This window comes from Serinus canaria, chromosome 6 (genome assembly GCF_022539315.1).
Source record: "Serinus canaria isolate serCan28SL12 chromosome 6, serCan2020, whole genome shotgun sequence".
Classification (NCBI taxonomy): Eukaryota; Metazoa; Chordata; class Aves; order Passeriformes; family Fringillidae; genus Serinus; species Serinus canaria.
Window position 1 is genome coordinate 12,346,676 of NC_066320.1, and position 16,800 is coordinate 12,363,475.

The following is a 16,800-nucleotide window of genomic DNA, read 5'->3' on the forward strand; positions in this document are numbered from 1 at the left end:
AGTGCTATGTCAACCATACTGTGCCACTGGCTGGATTCAGCTCAGCCATGCAAGGTTACTGTGAACACTTGCCTGGAGGATAATTAAACCACTCAAGGAAGAAACATCTCTTCAGCACATCTGGATGTGGAACTCTACTGCCATCAAAATTACAGCTATGGTCAAATAACTTTTGGAAAAAAAAAATGACCTTATTATATAAGGTAATATATTTGTACTTTAAAATGAAATGAAAGGCATCCCTGCTTCATGTGGCTCTTTGTAAGCATTAAAAACTGTATTCAGGCCTTTAGATCTCCACTTATCTTTGTCTTTAGCCTGTTTCTGCTTTCTTCTTCAGCCTTCCTACTTAGCTGGCACAAATATCTTCTGCCTTGCTTGTGTTTGTATGTGTTTTGTTGAAGATAAGCGTGGGGAAGGATGAGCAGCACAGCAGCTTGGGAAGGAGCTGGCAAATGTAGAATCAGTGAACTGTTGCTTCCACAAACTTATAAAGACCTGGGGAAATCTTTTGACTCTGTACTTTAGATTCAGTGTGTTAAAGACGGTTAAATTAGAACAGTTTCGCCTGAGCAATGTGGTTGTGAGAGGAGATGACAGAATCTCAAGGTGAGTTAAGGGACTATGCTTGTGAGAACACAGATGTTACAAAGAGTACTTAGTAAATAACATTGCCAGGATGTGGGGATTAAAGAATGTGATTAGCATCTGTTGTGTATAGTTCTTTTCATCGTCTAAAGAAAGTCAGAAAGGCTAATAGTTGGTGGTATTGAAGTCAGTTGCAAGGCAGACACTGACTTCAGCTGGAAAAGGAGAGGGCAGTGAAGCTCTAGGCTGCCATTAATGATCTTGAAAGGGGAGGGTGGGAGCTCTGAAGGTGAGTTAAGAAGAAAAAATTGTAGAAGTATAAATAGCCCATGGTAAAAAGAATTAATATTAGGCTTGCCTTGCTGATGAAGTGTATTTATCCTTCATGGAATATCCCTAGCAGATTTGGAGACTTCTTAGTTCGGTTATTCTTTTGCATAGTCTTTTTATTACCAAACTGGGGCTTAATCCAAATCCCCTGGAAACCAATTAGAGAACTCAGCAGAACTGGATGAGCTTTGATATATGCATTATATTAAGTATTTCTATCCATCAAACTTCGGCCAGTTAATCCCTCTTTATAAGTTTGAAACAGTTGAACAACACTTCTCTAAATATCATTGCTGCAGACTTAATTCAAAAAGGATCATTTTAACCTAAATTATTTTTCAAGACTTCTATGCCTTAAAAAGGCAGGAGGACTTTGTCTCAGATGTTTCTCCTTATTCTAGGCTGAGCTGGTTATGCTCTTTTCCATTTAGTATGGAGGTGGGGATTTGCTATTTGTTTTGGGAATTAAATTCTCACAAATCTTGGTATTTATAAAAATTCAAGTTCTACATTATTTTTGTGCTGTTTTTCTTTTAAAAGTACTAACTGGAACTGCTGAATGTTTAATTTTTACATTTGTGTTATGTGTGGGAAAAATACAAGATAGGTTGAAGATCTGTAGTTCGTTTTAAACTGGCTGACCAAACCTTGTGGAAGCTGGTAATGCAGCTGCCACTGTGCCAAGCTGCGACATTATTTCATTCTAGAACTCTCTGATGGCTTTCCCATCCCTCCAAGGCACGTAGGCTGAAGCAGAGACTGTAGTACTTTTGCCTTTCAAATGAGAGTGTAATTTAGGAGTTACTTCATTTCACATTTGTTACTGTTTTCAGAACTGATTTTAGTTAAGTCCAGTATTTTTTGTCATTTTAACCACCCTTCAGCCTTAAGTTTCATCTTGGTCCATGATCTACTTTGAGCAAATTGATTACAGCAAGTTGTACAATGGCTTCTCTTTGACTTTATTCTCACTGTCATCCCAATGTTGTGTTTTCCTCCTACAAAAATAATTTCCCCCTCCTGCCCAAGAAATATCCTGCAATATTAGAAGTAAAATTTTCTTCTCCTGTCAGAAGCATATCGAATTTATGCAGTATTTCTGTAAAGAGAAACCCATGTATCACTGTTAAGTAGCAGTTCAAGTCTTAGCTATGAGTATGTCACACAATTTGCTGCAAATTTTTCAATGTTCTGACCATCTGCCTTTGTCTGGTTTTCATAGGCATTTGTAGAACTCTGCAAAATTGATGAAAGTACACTAGAAATGCTTCTCCTGTATTATAACCAGATGAATTCAGAATGCTAGAGCATTTATTATGAAGCAATATTAATCCCCTCCAGCTCCCTACAATCCTGTTACTCTTTCTCCACGCATGAGGAGCTTTTGCAGTTCAACCCCATCTAAGTATTGGTCTGTTCCCAAATGTGGATGTGCTGGGTTCTGGGGTTTTTTTAGGAAATGGGTTGCCACCTCTGTTATCCCCTTGGCTTAAGCATTGCAAAATAGATGAGCTGTGAGATGAGCTCTTCAGGCATATGTGCAAAGACAGGTGTTGCACAGTATCTAGAGAGAGACCCACGCTTGCATGCACACCTGTCTCCATTTCCTCAGGGAGCTCTTTTGGCTTGGACTAGAGGAACTTGGACTACCCTGGAATTTTTGAGGAATATTGACTTTTCTGGAGCCATTTTGTTTGACTTCAGTTGTGCCATCATCAAAGCACTGCCTCTGGAGTCCCTGGGAAACTTACCTTGTAATTGACATGGATTCGGCTCTTAAACCCTTGTACCTCAGTGAGCAGGGCAACTACTTGCTCTGAAAAGTACATTTGTCATTCTCTGCAGAGCTAAGACATGGAACATAAGGAAAAGCTTTTGCTTCTTCAAGGGCCTTTAGATTCAAATTGCGTTTGAAAATACTTCTTGCTGACAAAACCAATGAAGATAGTGAAAATGTGCTGAGGCATTCTCTGGAATCTTTACTATTATATTTGACTATCTTCTTCAACTCTTTCTACAAGCTCCCAGTTTTTGAATAGCTTGTTTATAGAAGTTGCCCATGGATGTTTAGGGCACCCATTTGCTTTTATCTCCCTGTTAGTGCTAAAAGAAGAAATGATTGGTATAAATCATCTTTTGCCTTGACTTGAAAAGTGACCTAGAAACTGAACCAATAACAAGCTGCAAGCAACATCTTTCAAAGGAGCTGTTTAACATCTGCTTGCTTATAGAAGTTGACCACATCACAAGCCAGCCCAGTCTCCCAAAGAAAATTAAATAATGTCCCTGGTCTGTTCTAAGCAGATGGGTACTGGGGATTGGCTTGCGGAGTGTCTTCCCTACAAAAGCTGAAATTCTTACACCCCTGAAGGACTGCCACCAGTGTGCCTCCACGGGGTTTCTGGTTTTCTTTTGCTGCCTGTTTTTGGAAGCAGTTGTCTGAGAAACAGAAGTGATTGTGTGTATTCACAGCTCCAGGAGGAGACGATTTACCTACCCTTTTCTTCTTCCCCTCCTCACCCCAAACAAACAAACACCCTTCCTGCCAGCTATTCTGCCCTTGAGGAAGGCCTTTTCTTTCTCTTTTAACAAGTTGATTAAGTAAAACAAGTTTTTTATTTGCTTTTTGAACAGCCATGGGGGGAATCTAAAACCTTCAGCAAACACAGTTTTCTTTCTGTTGAAGCTTGTTGAAGCTGACTGAAATAACTGTCTCATCTTCATTTTAATTTGCCCAGAGTGGGAAGAGACCATAATCATTTTTATCTGAAAACTGCCTAGTGCAATACAAGATGAAGTGACTGGTATGTTTTATGGCTACAGAAAAAACCCCAAAAAACAAGGGGCAAAAAGTGGCAATATAATCCTCTGGTCTGTTTTCCCTCATTTGGTATGTCACAGAAGTTCAGTGAAGAAAGAGCTAAACCATTTCCTGAAGTTCACAGTTACACATTTTTGGGAAGATAAATGATCCTTGTGCTTCTGTGAGTGTCCAACAGCAGCTCCCTCAGTCTGCAGCTGCAGCAGGAACTCTGAGGATCTAAGAATTTATGGGCATAGCCCATTCCTGGATATGATACTGCCAGGTGAAATATTTTCCCTGGGCACTGCTCAGACTGCTCACATTATGGTTTGGAGTTTTTTTTAATGGCTAAATAAGATCCTTTGATCTGCTGGCACATTAAACCAGCACCTTCCTATCCTAATTAATTGTCTATCAGTTACATTAATATGGAAAAATAAGCTGCTGTTGAGAGCTGCTTAGCTGCTAGTGTTTTGTGTTACACCCATGACAAAGTCTCTGTGGTGTTCATGTTGAACCTAAAGAGCTCTAAAAAGAGCTCTAAACTTGGTGATTTCTTGTATTTTTCATATGCCTGTCTTGGAGATTGCATAGCCTTCCTTCCATTAACTTATGGTATTTTTCTCTCAATATTTTTCTCTGAACCATCATATGATGGTTTGAATCATATGATTAAATGAGAAGCGTAGTCAAGACTGTCTTTATTATATCAAGTAGCAGAGAACTGATGCATTGACCTAAAGCAGGGCTCATAACATAATGCCTCGTAATGAAATTTGATGGCCTGTTTCCTTTCCTTTACAGGAAACTGTTTAAGCACATACACAGTAAAATAATATTGTTAAAGGAGATTAGCTGAGGTTACAAAGTCTTAATAACTTGTACACTCTTTCTTCAGTCTTCCCGTGCATGTGCCTTCCCAAAAGCTTTCCATTTCACACTGTCCTGTGGCAGGCACAGAGGGCCCTGCCATGGCACTGGCCAAGGGAGGTCTGCTCAAGTAGATGACACCAGGCAGCTTTCACTTCTCACTTCTGCTGTGAGGCCAGCAATTGATGCACACTGGTTAGCTAGCACTTGTGGAATCTGCAATTACTTGACCTGCAAAACTGCCCAACATTAACTAGAGAGAAACGGGCAGATTTTCTGCTAAATTCAAATAGACTACAACTAACATAGTTTGCAGGAATTTGTAACATTAGTCATTAGACAACAAAGGTATAGCAAAGAAAGTTGTTGGAAAAAAATGGATTCAAAATTAGAAGAAATTAGTCTACAGGAGCATTAAATAAAAATGAATGGACCAAAAAATAAAAATGAATGGACCAAAAGTGAAAATATTTATTTCAAAATCACCCTATAGTTTCAAGTATTGTTATAAATTATGACTTAAGGTCGAGAACAATCCCTAAATCCCTCTTATTCTTTGTTTGGCTTCGCCAGAAGTAAAATGCATAGCACAATTGCATGTAACCCAAGATGTTTTCACATGAGAGAAATCATTATCTACTGAGCTATATAAAGTGGCTTGAACTGAGTTTAGGACCTGAATTCTGCCAGTGGGTGTGTTAACAGGAAATTTTAGGGAACAAAGGCTTTCCCTTGTACCTCACTGAGTCCAGGTCTCTGGACACTAAATAAACCACGGGGTTGGTTGGACTAGAGACTGTCAGATAATTGCGGTTCCTTCTTGATATGATTGGGTTACCACCACTACCAGTAAAGCCATTTCAGTGTAACTGAAAAGTATGAAATGTGAATTTAAGATCTGAACTGCTTGTGGTCATTCTGCAGTCTTTGCAAATTAAGCTAACATTGGGTGCAAGGGATGTTGGCAGCCCGTTCATTTTCAAACAGAAAAGTTGTTATTCTCCTATTTCTTTGCCAAACAATTGCGTCCTCCTGCTACGGCTGACTACGGCCACATCTGTACTCTGTTCGTCAATTACCTGGTCTCTGGTCATTCATGAAACGCTGAAGAAATTTACAAGGAAGATGAGCCAGCAGCTATTACTAGTGTTTAGATCTCCTTTGCAAACTTTTGTTCTAGCGAATTCTAATGGACAAAGCCCGTAAGCAGTCCGTTACTATTTTGACGTTTAGCTTTTCCCGGTTTCGGACGAAATAAACCTGGACGCCTGAAGCTGCCGCTCGGTGCCGAGTTCGGCAGCCTCAACAGGCGGCTGCTCCCGCCTTCGGGAGAGGGCAGCGGCACGGCCCGCCCGGCCCCAGCCCGTCACCAACGCGGTAGCACCGCCTTTGTCTCGCCGCCGAGACACCCGGGCTGGGCACCCCGTCCTGGCCCGGCGGAGCCCCGGAGGGAGGAGCGGCGGAACCTCCGGCAGGCCGCGCCGCGGGTCCCTCCCCGGCCCGCCCCGCTCTGCGCCGCACTGGGGCCGGGGGGCGCCCCTGACTGACGGCCGGGGGGCGGGCGGCGGCCGGGCCGGGCCAGAGCGGGCCGGGGGAGCGGCGGCCGCTGCGGCGGGCGGGCGGCGCGGGGCGGGCGATGCGATGCCGCAGCCCCGTCTCGGCGCAGGCGGCAGCTTTGTGTAGCCAATATGGCTGCGTGCGCCCGCCGATGAAAGGAGGCGCCTGGAGCTGAGCCCGTCTCCCCGCACCCCCTCCCGGCCGTGTGGCTGCGGCGAGTGGCGGAGTGAAGTTATCCCGACTGCCCCGCGGGGGTGCGGGGTGCCGGGAAGCGGCGGCGCTCCCGGCGGCTCCTGCTCCCGGCGGTCCCCTCCCGCGGGCAGGCGAGAGGAGGAGGAGGAGAAGTTGTTTCGCCGCCCGGGGGGGCGGAAAGGAGGCGAGCGGGGCGCCAGACGGAGAAGGAAGAGGAGCAGCAGCCCCTGACGGCGGCTCGCCCCCCGCCTGCTGGAGGAGGAGGAGGAAGAGGAGAAGGCAAAGCCACTCTCGGCCCAGGTCCTGCCCCAGCTCCGCTCCTCCTCTCCGGACGAAGTTTCGCCGGGGGCCGCTGCGGGGGCGCCGGGTGCCGGAGGAGGGCGGCCGGCGGCGCCCGCCCCGCCTCGGCCCGCGCCTCCCCGGGGGCGGCGGTGGCGGAGCGGCGGGGCCGGGGGCGGGCGAAGTTTGGCCGGCGGCGGCGGCCCTGCAGCGGCCATGGAGCCCAAGCACAAGGAGCTGCTCGCCCAGTGCCGGCAGAGCCTGGCGCAGGCCATGACCGAGGTGGACAAGGTGGTGGAGCTGCTGGAGGCCGCCGGCGCCCTCGGCCCCCGCGACCTGCGCGACCTGGAGGCGGCGGGCAGCGGGAAGGCCGAGCTACTCATCGCCCTGCTGCTGGGCAAGGAACGGGACCACTTCCAGGACCTGCGGGTGGCCCTGGAGAAGACGCAGCCCCACCTGCTCTCCATCCTCTACCTGAACGGCGTGGCGGGGACGCCGGCCGCGGCCGAGACGGCTGGTGAGTGGGGCCGGGGACGCGGGGCCGGAGCAGGAGCAGGGCAGCGGCTGCCCCCGCCCACCCCCGCCGGGGCAGCGCGGGCCCCTCGGGGCCCCCCGCCCGAAGGTGGGAAGGGAGCGGGCGGGGGTCCTCCTTTTCCGGTGGAGAATTAAACTCTCCCGTGTTTGCTCTTGGGCTCTCGATGCTTGTTTTCTGCTTCCGACCCTTTCGCTTTCTCTCCTGGCGGGAGCGCTGGTACTGGTCCCCCAGAGGTGCCGCGGATGCTGCGCTTTGCCCTTTGGAGAGGCCAGCCTAGCTTGGTTCTTGTGGCTGCTGGCGTTCCCAAAGTCGGCTGTCGTCTGGGGACTCGGGGAAACCGAATCCGAAGGGGCTTTTCTCCCTTGAGCACCAACGCCGGTGGTGTTACACAGCCGCTTCTTGACCGGGCAGAACTGAGACTCCCCCGTGCAGCCACTCTGCCGGAGTTGGCCGGCGGGCAGGACTCCAGCAGATGTGCCTTTGAGTAAATATTGTAACTCTGTTTCTCTGGACAGCCATGTGTTTGTTTGAGGCTATATTGTTGTAATTCTTCTTGTCGGTTGGAACAGGAAAGAACATTGATTATAACAGGTTAGAACATTGATTTAGCTGCAGATCCAGACGAGAAGATTTTGGGTGTAAAACACCTCCTTAAGTAAGTTGGGCTTTGATCCACAGGTCTTTCCATATTCTACTGCCTCCAAAGCAAGTCACAGACTACTTTCATGTGTACAAACCAAAGCGTTGAAATTACAATAGGTGACAGTACGTAAGGTATTGCAAGTGCAGCTCTGTTTCTAAATGAAAAATTGGAGTAAATGGTAATTCTGTATTAAAGTGATGTGTAGGTATTTTTATCCAGCGTGACCAAGTGGACTGATTCAGAAATGTGGGATCTCTCTGCTGTTGTTCCTGGATTCAGGATTTACAGTGTCACTACCTATTTACATAAGGAAATGCTTTGGAAGGGCTTTCTGACTCTTACAAATGATACAATTTCTTTAAGAAAACAAAGCCATTTAAGAGCTGCTTCTGTCTGGAAAATAGTCCTTGCATGTGTGGTTGCACTGTGTACTCTGTCCTTACGTAAATATGCTGTGGATGGTAAGAGTTCCGTAAATGCAAATGCTTGGGGATCTTGGGTTTTGTTTTATTTCAGTGTAGTGTAGTGTATGGCTTTTTCTAACGAATATATGGCAGGACCTCACAAGATGGGGGAGAAATGCACTGTGCAATAGATCTCAATACTTGAAACGTTATGTGGTCTGACATCAATGGGAGATGAGGGCACTCACTGCTGTCCAGAATGGCACCCATGATGGCTTTGTATGGCTAGAGTAAATCTCATTCTTGTCTTGTTGAGAAGATGGATTGATGTTACTGTGCTACCAGCACTTCCCAGGCTTAAAATCAAAGGTGTAAAATACGAAAAGTAGAAAAAAAAATAAAGTATATGTTGGATGTAGTAGTAGTCTTAATTTTTAAAATGCTAATTGGAATTGAAAAATGTCTCACAACACTGAGTTCTCAAGGGAAAAGTAGTTTGATTGTCAAGGTGAACTATATCCTGTTTGACTGTGTTCAGGAGGCTTAATCTGAGTTAAACTAACGTGTGTGGGGAGGGGTATTTCTCAGATGTGATGAGTTTTAAATGTTATTGCTTTCGTTTATCAATGATAATAAAAGCTAACTTTGAGAGTTATGGATTTGTTTTCCTTGTGATAAACATGTTTAAAAATTAGTTCACAGGAGATTGCTGACAGTGAGCTTAATTAATAGTAAACCATGGAAAGGTAGTGGACCTGAGCCTTCAAATACTGGTGTATATATTCCAGCATCCCCCTGAAGAGGTGTTATGGTAATTAGTCATGAGACTGCTTGTGTGTACACTGAAACTCCCTGGTAATTCCTTGTCTTTTTGCGAGTTTGTCCTGGAGGTGTTTAAGAGGTAATGTTTGGGGGTAACTGTGATAGAAAGGTTCTTGTTGAACATGTAATCAGTTTTATTCCAATATCTCCCTGTAGGAAGTTTGATCACCCCTCTGCTCTTCTTGTGCCATTTGGGAGGTTTACTCTTTTTCACTGGAGATACTGTAGGTGGATGAGTCAAGTCACTTTTTGTTTTTTGGCAAGAAGTAAGATGTACATGTGGCAGTGAGAAGTGTTGGATTATGTATTTAAAATACCGAAGTGAAACAATCCATGTAACGTAAAATGCCTTTATTCCTAAAAATAAAAAATATATATCTCAAATGTCCCTTTGATTAAACCTCTAGAGTTGAATAAGTTTGAGTTGAATAAGTCTTTTTACATATATTAGTGTATATAAATATGATAGTTTACAGATAGTTTATGTAATTTTATTATTGTTTAGAAGAGGAGGCTAATAAAATGCATATCACCTCAGTGCTTGTTGGAGATGAAAACTATTTGTAATCAATAATGTCTTGTAGTGGTGTTTGCTAATTTCTTTTTTCCAGTATGCTGCTATTGTGAGGGACATGAGAAGGTAATTTAGCAACATAATTTTGTTCAAAGTTTCAGAAATGAGCATGCACATCACTCACTACAGTAGGATGAGTGTTTCATCTGTTTTGATGTGTGCAAACATGTACCATTACTCTGTGTTTTCTTCCTTCTCAGTTTAAATATTGCCTCCTTTTGTACTTTCAAGGCGATGTGTGAACTCTGATAGGAACTCTGGTTGTTATTTATACCAGCAGTTCTTGTGACTGGCTGGACAATGTAGAGCTGACACTTTTATAAGTATTTATCTGTGCCACACAGAGGGAGGTAAACAGCTGGGCAGACTGCTCAAGGGAAATAACTGGGGTCCTGATAGCTGCTGAAAGATTTTTTCACTTATTCTCTACTTTACAAACAGCTTTTTTGTCTTTATAGTTTCCCCTTGTTCAGTCACCATTTAAAGACATTTGTCTTCTATGGGGACTTCTAATTGCTGATTTTAAACCTTAAACTGTACAGTTTCTGCAATAAAATTGATGGGTTTTAAGTTTTCTCAGATTTGAAATTAAGCATAGTATGCCTAACCTTGTTAGTTAAGAGTGCAAAGTCAAGCAGGAAATTACAGTCTGTAAAGCAGAAGCTAAAACCAAGTGGAATTTTCTATTTCATTTAATCGTGTTTGAAGACTTCACTTCTTCCTTGAGTAAAACCTTTGAGTACTACATTGCACTTCTTCGTAAACATGAGAAGAATTGGCTCTGCCCTTGTGAGAGTGGTTGCTTGGCTGATTTAAAATCTCTTCGTATTTTACACATGGATGAATTCTTTAAGTAGTGTGCTAAGTTTTTTCTTTATTTACTTGGGGGTGAATTTATAGATTACCATTAAATACTTGTTTTGGCAAATGACCTCCATCATTCATCTGGGAAATCCTTATTCTGCTGGAAGTACATATCCTTTATAATATGAAAATAAATTATTTCTGAGCATTCAGTTGTCCCTTAGATATCTTGCTTACCAGAAAATATTTCATTCTTACTATTGCTCTCTGTGAATTTTGTGTCATATAAAGTGTCCATGACAATAATGCAGTGGAATGTACTTCATTGTGATAAGTGCTATGAAGATGTATTTTCTTTACATGTAATTAGAAGACAAGAATGGAAATCTGAGGAACCTATGTAGTCTTCAAATGGCTTCAAAAATGCAGAGCTTTGTACTCAGATTTTTGTGATTCTACAAAGATAGGAAAAGGCAGATTTGGTTGTTGAGCTTGGAATTTCTTTTTGAGATGAACCTGTGCAGCTACTGAGGTGCACTTTATCTTGAAACTGAGCAGACTGATGAACTCAAAAGCTTCATTACAGCTTGCACAGTTAATAAAATTTTAGGTTTGGAGTTTTCATTCCTATTAGCAGCTGGTCTTCTGTATTCCTTCAGCTGGAGTCAGTGAGCAGTGTTAGGTTTTAAAGGTATTTTCTTTGACAGTTTCAAGATGAGAATTATAGATTTTAGAACTCAAAATTGATTGCATATTTAAGAAGATCTTTAAAGGGGCTGGAAAGAAAAAAGATGGTTGTAGATTGACTGTGAAATTTTTTCTTCCATTACTTATTAAGACTTATTTTTTTCCTAATTGTGTTTAGTCAGACATAAAATGTTAATTCCCAGTCAGAAAGTAAATGTGGACGTGTTTGAGAGGAGGGAAAAAAGGAGGGATTATCTCAACGTCCTCTGTCTGCTTTGTATATAAAAAAATGAACCAAGTTGTTTTGGGCAATATGGGATTTGAAATCACAAAGTTTTAAATATTTCAAAGTCTTTCGTCATATTAAAAACCAAACACAAAAGGCAAACTCTGTAAGTATAAGTTCAGGAGATAGGCAGCTGGAACCCACTTGTCTGACAGCATCACAGGAGACCCACAGGAAATGGAGTAATTCCAGGGTTGACCTTGAAGAGCTGGAATCATGACTGCTTGGACCTGGTGCTGGGACATCCACATTTTATTTCTTCTTTCACATCTCTCACAAAGTCTTGACTGATCCCCACAAAGCAGTGGCTGGTGACGGGCTAAGGGAGTGGGATTGAGAATTTGTGCTAATGAGGAGCTGAGACTCTGGATGAAGAGTGTGAGATGGGGAGGCAGGATGTGCTCTCCCTGTAGGCACACAGTTTGTGTAATTGGGAGTGGGGCTGGGGGAACCTCATCCCCAGTGGGTACAGCTGTGAGAAGCAGGTGAGCAGCACTGACAGCAATGAGCCATGGAGTGCCCAGGGCACTGACCAACACCAAAGGGAACAGAGGGCACCCAGATGCAATGCATGTAGGATGAGAAATATAAAAGGTTGGGCTGAAGAACAAGAAGAGCAGAAGCTTAAAGCTTTCTGAAGTGATATGGTCATACTCTGTGTATTGTGGCTGTCTTGACTGCAGTGTGGGCTGTATGCTGTGATACTCCCGTATGAGCAGGGTGGAAGAAAGGGGAGAAGACACCCTTCTCCAGGAGATGAGAATTAGTGCTGTAAGTGTGCATTCCTGGAGAGAGGGGAGAATGAGGAGAAATGGTAAAAACATGATTTACTGACTCAAGGACTGAACTGACAATTTTGTAATTAAGTACAATTTATACTCCCTTCTGTCACTGAAATTGAAGAGTGGGAGAAGTAGAGCAGCATGTTTGGGTTTTTCCAGACCTGTTATTAGTTCCCAGGGTAGCTATGCAAGTCGTCTTGCAGGATTTCTTAAATCGTGTTGATGAAAAAGCAGGCGGTGTTCAGAAGTCACTGTTGGAGGAGAGGAGCACTGAGCAGTAATTAACCTCGATAAAATACCTGGCAGTTGTTTAGCAGTACCTGTGTCTTTTGATGATCTCAGATTTTTGGTATCTCGTGGAATTGCCAGGCTGCAAAAATGCAGGGAGATTCTGGCAAGTGTCTGGATGGGTATTCCCAATGAAATGTCTAATAGTAGTAAGTTCATGGAAGTAGGCTCTCAATTCCAAAGAAGGAAATGCATGTTTTAGTAGTTCATAAATCCCAAGGGTGGTAGTTCTCAATTACATTTTTGCTGTGCTCAGGGAGGGAGTGGAAAGAAAGCTGCCCACAGTAAACTCCCAGGGACATTGTTTTCATCGGAGTAGAGGGAATAATAACCCTTTTTGTGGTATTGGTGCATCCAACTATCAAGTTGCTTTGGACACACACAGGACTGGGTGTCTTAGAAAATTAGACATGATATCTAAGGAAAGCCAACAGCTTTCTGTAACTTGCTCCTTGCTTACTTCTTAAAGCTTAAAGATTGCCTGTTTCAGAGGTTTCATATCTTTAGCTTGTTTTAACTACTGTTCTCAGTCTCACTGTTCTCTTGCAGCTGTAACCAGTCCTAGTTTGTCAGAGTTTTTTGGACCCCTTGTCTAGCTAGTGAAAACCAATCCACTACGTGGAAATTGACTTTGGTCTTTCAGTTCTCTCAGTGGTCTCTAATGTAAGCTAAGTATTTTTTTCCTTCCTTTTGCTGCTTGTTTTTGCCACTTTCTGGGTGTTTTTTACCTTCATTTCTTTATTTTTGCTTCTTATTTTTCTTAGCTCCTATTAATTGTTACTTTAATTATTATTTTCTAGCATTAAAATTCCTTATTCAGAATTCCAGTTGTAAGAAAGGTATCAGTAAGTGTTGATAAATTTCTTGTGAGGATTCCATACTCTGTAAAACCCCAAGGACAGAGGCATCTTTCAGAGCTGTTCAGTCCTATCATGATTTTGGCTGGGGTTAAACCATGATAAGCCACCAGCACATATTGAGTGTTGGTGTAAAGCAGTTAGTTCCTGTTGTGGGTTCTTTTCCTAAGAAGAATTGTAAAATCTGTATGTATAGTAATGCTAAAACATTTCTTTATGTAAACTGTTCGTTGTGTTGATGGAGACAGAAAAATGCTGTTAGTGGATGCAACTTTTTGTGAAAAGAGCTGTAGTCACATAGGTGAGACATCTAGGCTACCAAACTCTATTGAGTAGTTCATGGTGAAACATTATTTGTGACCTTCAAGATGCAAGTTGTTGGCTGCTTTTTTGTGAACAGTGGCAATTTAGAACTGAATCATTCTGATGGAGGAGCTGGCAAGTTAGCAGTGACTGAGCTTTGGCTTCAGGCTAACAATGCTTTACTAACAGAAGCAGACAAGAAGGATGCTGTCCTCTGAAGAGACCCGTGTTAGTCTGTCTCAAATGTTGGAGCCCGGCTCTTCCAAAAGGGACATTTTTTTGGAGTTCCCAGTGATACTGTGGTGTATTAATTCTTGTCAATGGGAGACAGAATTACTGAAATATTGAAGGAAGTCCATAGTGCTATTACTTAGAAACCAATCCAAAATAGCCAGGGCACAGTGTGATGTGCAGTATATGCCTGTCATGGATTGTGGTGCACTAGCAGATGTGTTGATGCTGATGGGTAATACCAGCATCCACTCCTGTTGTAGCTAACAAATAAGGTTAACTCTGGGAACTCCTGTTGCCAGCTGTTGTGCAAGAGTCTGATCTCCGTTGGACACCTTTTCCAGGCTTCAGAAGCTGGTGACAGCAAGAACTGATGGTCCTTGAAGTTGATGGAAGTACTTGGCCATTTGGGGTGAACACTGAACGACATTTTTCTAGACAGTCTATGATTACTGGGCATACAGAATAACATCCTACAACTGGAAAGCCCTTCTTACCCAAACTGGTGTAGAAGGAAGTTAAAGGCAGCCTATTTGATATATATAACACCACCTTCTTCCTCACAGCTATCAAAAACTCTAATTTCACAGTTCATGGGTTGAGCTGCTCAGCAATTTGCTTGTTCACAGCAGTAATATGTTTGTTCTGGAGAGCTGCTCTTTGTATTTTTGAAAATCATAATTTTTTTTTCTAGTTGTCTGATGAAAGCCTTGTAATTTAAATAGCCTCTATCACCCTGATTAAGATTTGCTGGACTGTAGCTGGAGACAAGAAGCAAGTGAGAATGTAAAACCATTAAGTGTTTCAACTGGAGAGTTGAGGGATTGGTTTTTTGCAGGCTTCTAACGTAGTTGACAATTTATTATGTATCGGATGATAAACCAAAAAACTTCTTCCCCACCTCCAAACTCTCCAAGCAAATGTTCTTTAAACTTATTTCAAAATTAGTTTTCCTAAAAATCTCCTTTTGCTCTAGCTTTTTATTCTACCTGCACGTAAGTGCTGATTCACAAACATGTTTATTATTCATGTACTTACCTTCCAGCATGTGAGTAATCCCCATTTATATGTATCAGGTTGGACATGTGCAAATGTTGGCAGAATCCAGGCCTTGCATACTAAGCTCTCTGGGTTGAACAATGTCATCAGTGAAGTACCTCTTGTACCTTAGAAAGTGAGGCTGATGGTTGTTTGCTGCTCAGTAGTGCTCAAAATGGAGTTTGTGTGGGAAGAGAGAGCTGTGGTGTAGGTAGGAAGGTGTTTTCCTTGAGGATGGATGTAAAATGTAGTCAGAATTGTGAACTCACTTTTGGTGTAAGTGAACTATGTTGTTTTGATGTTAGTGCATGAAAATCCCTTTTTCACCCCTGTTCTCTTTTTCTGAGACTGACCAATTGACAAGTATAAGTATGGTTTTCTGTAGAACAATCAGAACCTTTGGGTTGCGGAAATAAAGCTTGTGTAGACAATTAACAATCTGTCTGAATTGTTACGTAGATGTTCATGGGGGTTTTTAATAAGCACAAAACTATATAATCTTTATTTTATTGTTTGTTTTTCTTGTTTGTATTTGGTTTTCTTGTGGCTAGCTTTCCTCTGTTGCGTGCTTTTGCGGGAAAATCACCGTAGGGGGAATTTTGAGACTTGGATAACCATGTGATCTAGCTCTTTTTGGAGCATTTATATAATCTGAGTTTGCCTTCCACAGTTCTGATCCTCTTGCAGAAAGAGGGGTTGATTGAGTTGTTGGGAGTTCTTCAACTAGAAAGTGACAGAAGATTGACAGATGTTGTTTTAATAACTTCTTTCAGGGAATCTTGATACTTAGTTTTAAAGTCTCTTAAACACTGCATGCATAATCTTGTGAACACTTGCAGTGATTTTTAAGGAGGTCTAATTCTCATTTAGGTCATGATCATGTGTTTTTCAGGTGGTGAGCAAGTGTGTGTGTTTAATGGTGGTGAAAATGGGTTATCTAAAGGTTTTATTTGATGCTAAATGCATCAGCACAACAAAAAATACCCAGTTATTAACTTCACTTCTCAATGTTTAAAGTAGTAATGAATTTCCAGTCTGGTTTTTCTTTTCTGAACATTTTGATGAGAGAGAGCAATGTTATTTGAGAGCGTGCTTAAGCTTTAATTGAATGTAGGATGTGTTTTTACTCTTTCAGTTTAAAGGCCATTTGACTTTAGTAGGTGTGGTTAAAAAGAATATAAAATGCTAAGGTCTTAAAGAAAAACAAAACAGAGAAAAAAACAAAACAAACAAAAAGTCATAGCAGTAGGCTTTCCTTTGTAATTGATTAGCTGGTTTGTTATTGTCATTGGTTGTTCCATCATGTACTTCTGCTATAAGGATGGACTCTGAACAAACTCTGTAGGTGTACCTGAATTTTAGTAATGCTGAAAGCACAAAAAGCAGTACTAAACCCTCTCAAGATCACAGAAGAGGTCATCTCAAGAGGGCATTCCCTTTCAATTCTATTATTTTCACCTTGAGGTATTGGTATTTTTCCCCTTCTTTTAATGTAGGGTGTACTGAAAATCTGACTTGTTCAATCCCTTTTCTGCTTTCTGTGGCTATCAGCCTTAGGATGCTCAGGCTCCTATTTTCCCCTCTCTGTTTAGAAATGCTGCCACAGCTTTCCTTTGCTGTGCACAAGTGATCCTTGCTTTTTTTGATGGGGAAATTTAAAGTTTTGAGGCTTCTGGTTACCTTTAGGGCATATTGGGAAAGGACGCTTTCTGTAAGATGCATTGACTACTTTGGCTTAAGGGTCTGATTAGTTTGCCTCGAGGCTTTAACCCTGCCTCCCTCCCTCTTGAATAACCCAAGGCTGACTTAGGTATAGACTGCAGACATGAACTTGGGGAGGCATGTAGTGAGATATTTTTCTAAACTGCTGTCCTTGAAAATGTGTAGGCCAGCACGTTAGGTATGCTCTGTTTCAGATATATTAATT

The 16,800-nt window shown here is 42.5% G+C and overlaps 1 protein-coding gene across 2 annotated transcripts in view; it reads left to right on the top strand.

Moving 5' to 3' along the window:
* Positions 1-6,793: 6,793 nt before the first annotated feature.
* Positions 6,794-16,800, top strand: part of DLG5 (discs large MAGUK scaffold protein 5) — a 94,142-nt gene continuing 84,135 nt past the window's right edge. Inside the window, exon 1 of one of the 2 annotated variants that reach the window (XM_030240976.2) lies at positions 6,794-7,136. In XM_030240976.2, coding sequence (XP_030096836.1) covers positions 6,836-7,136 — 301 coding nt within the window. In that variant the 5' untranslated portion in view covers positions 6,794-6,835. The remainder of the gene's footprint in view (positions 7,137-16,800) is intronic. The other variant, XM_030240975.2, reaches the window with a different exon arrangement.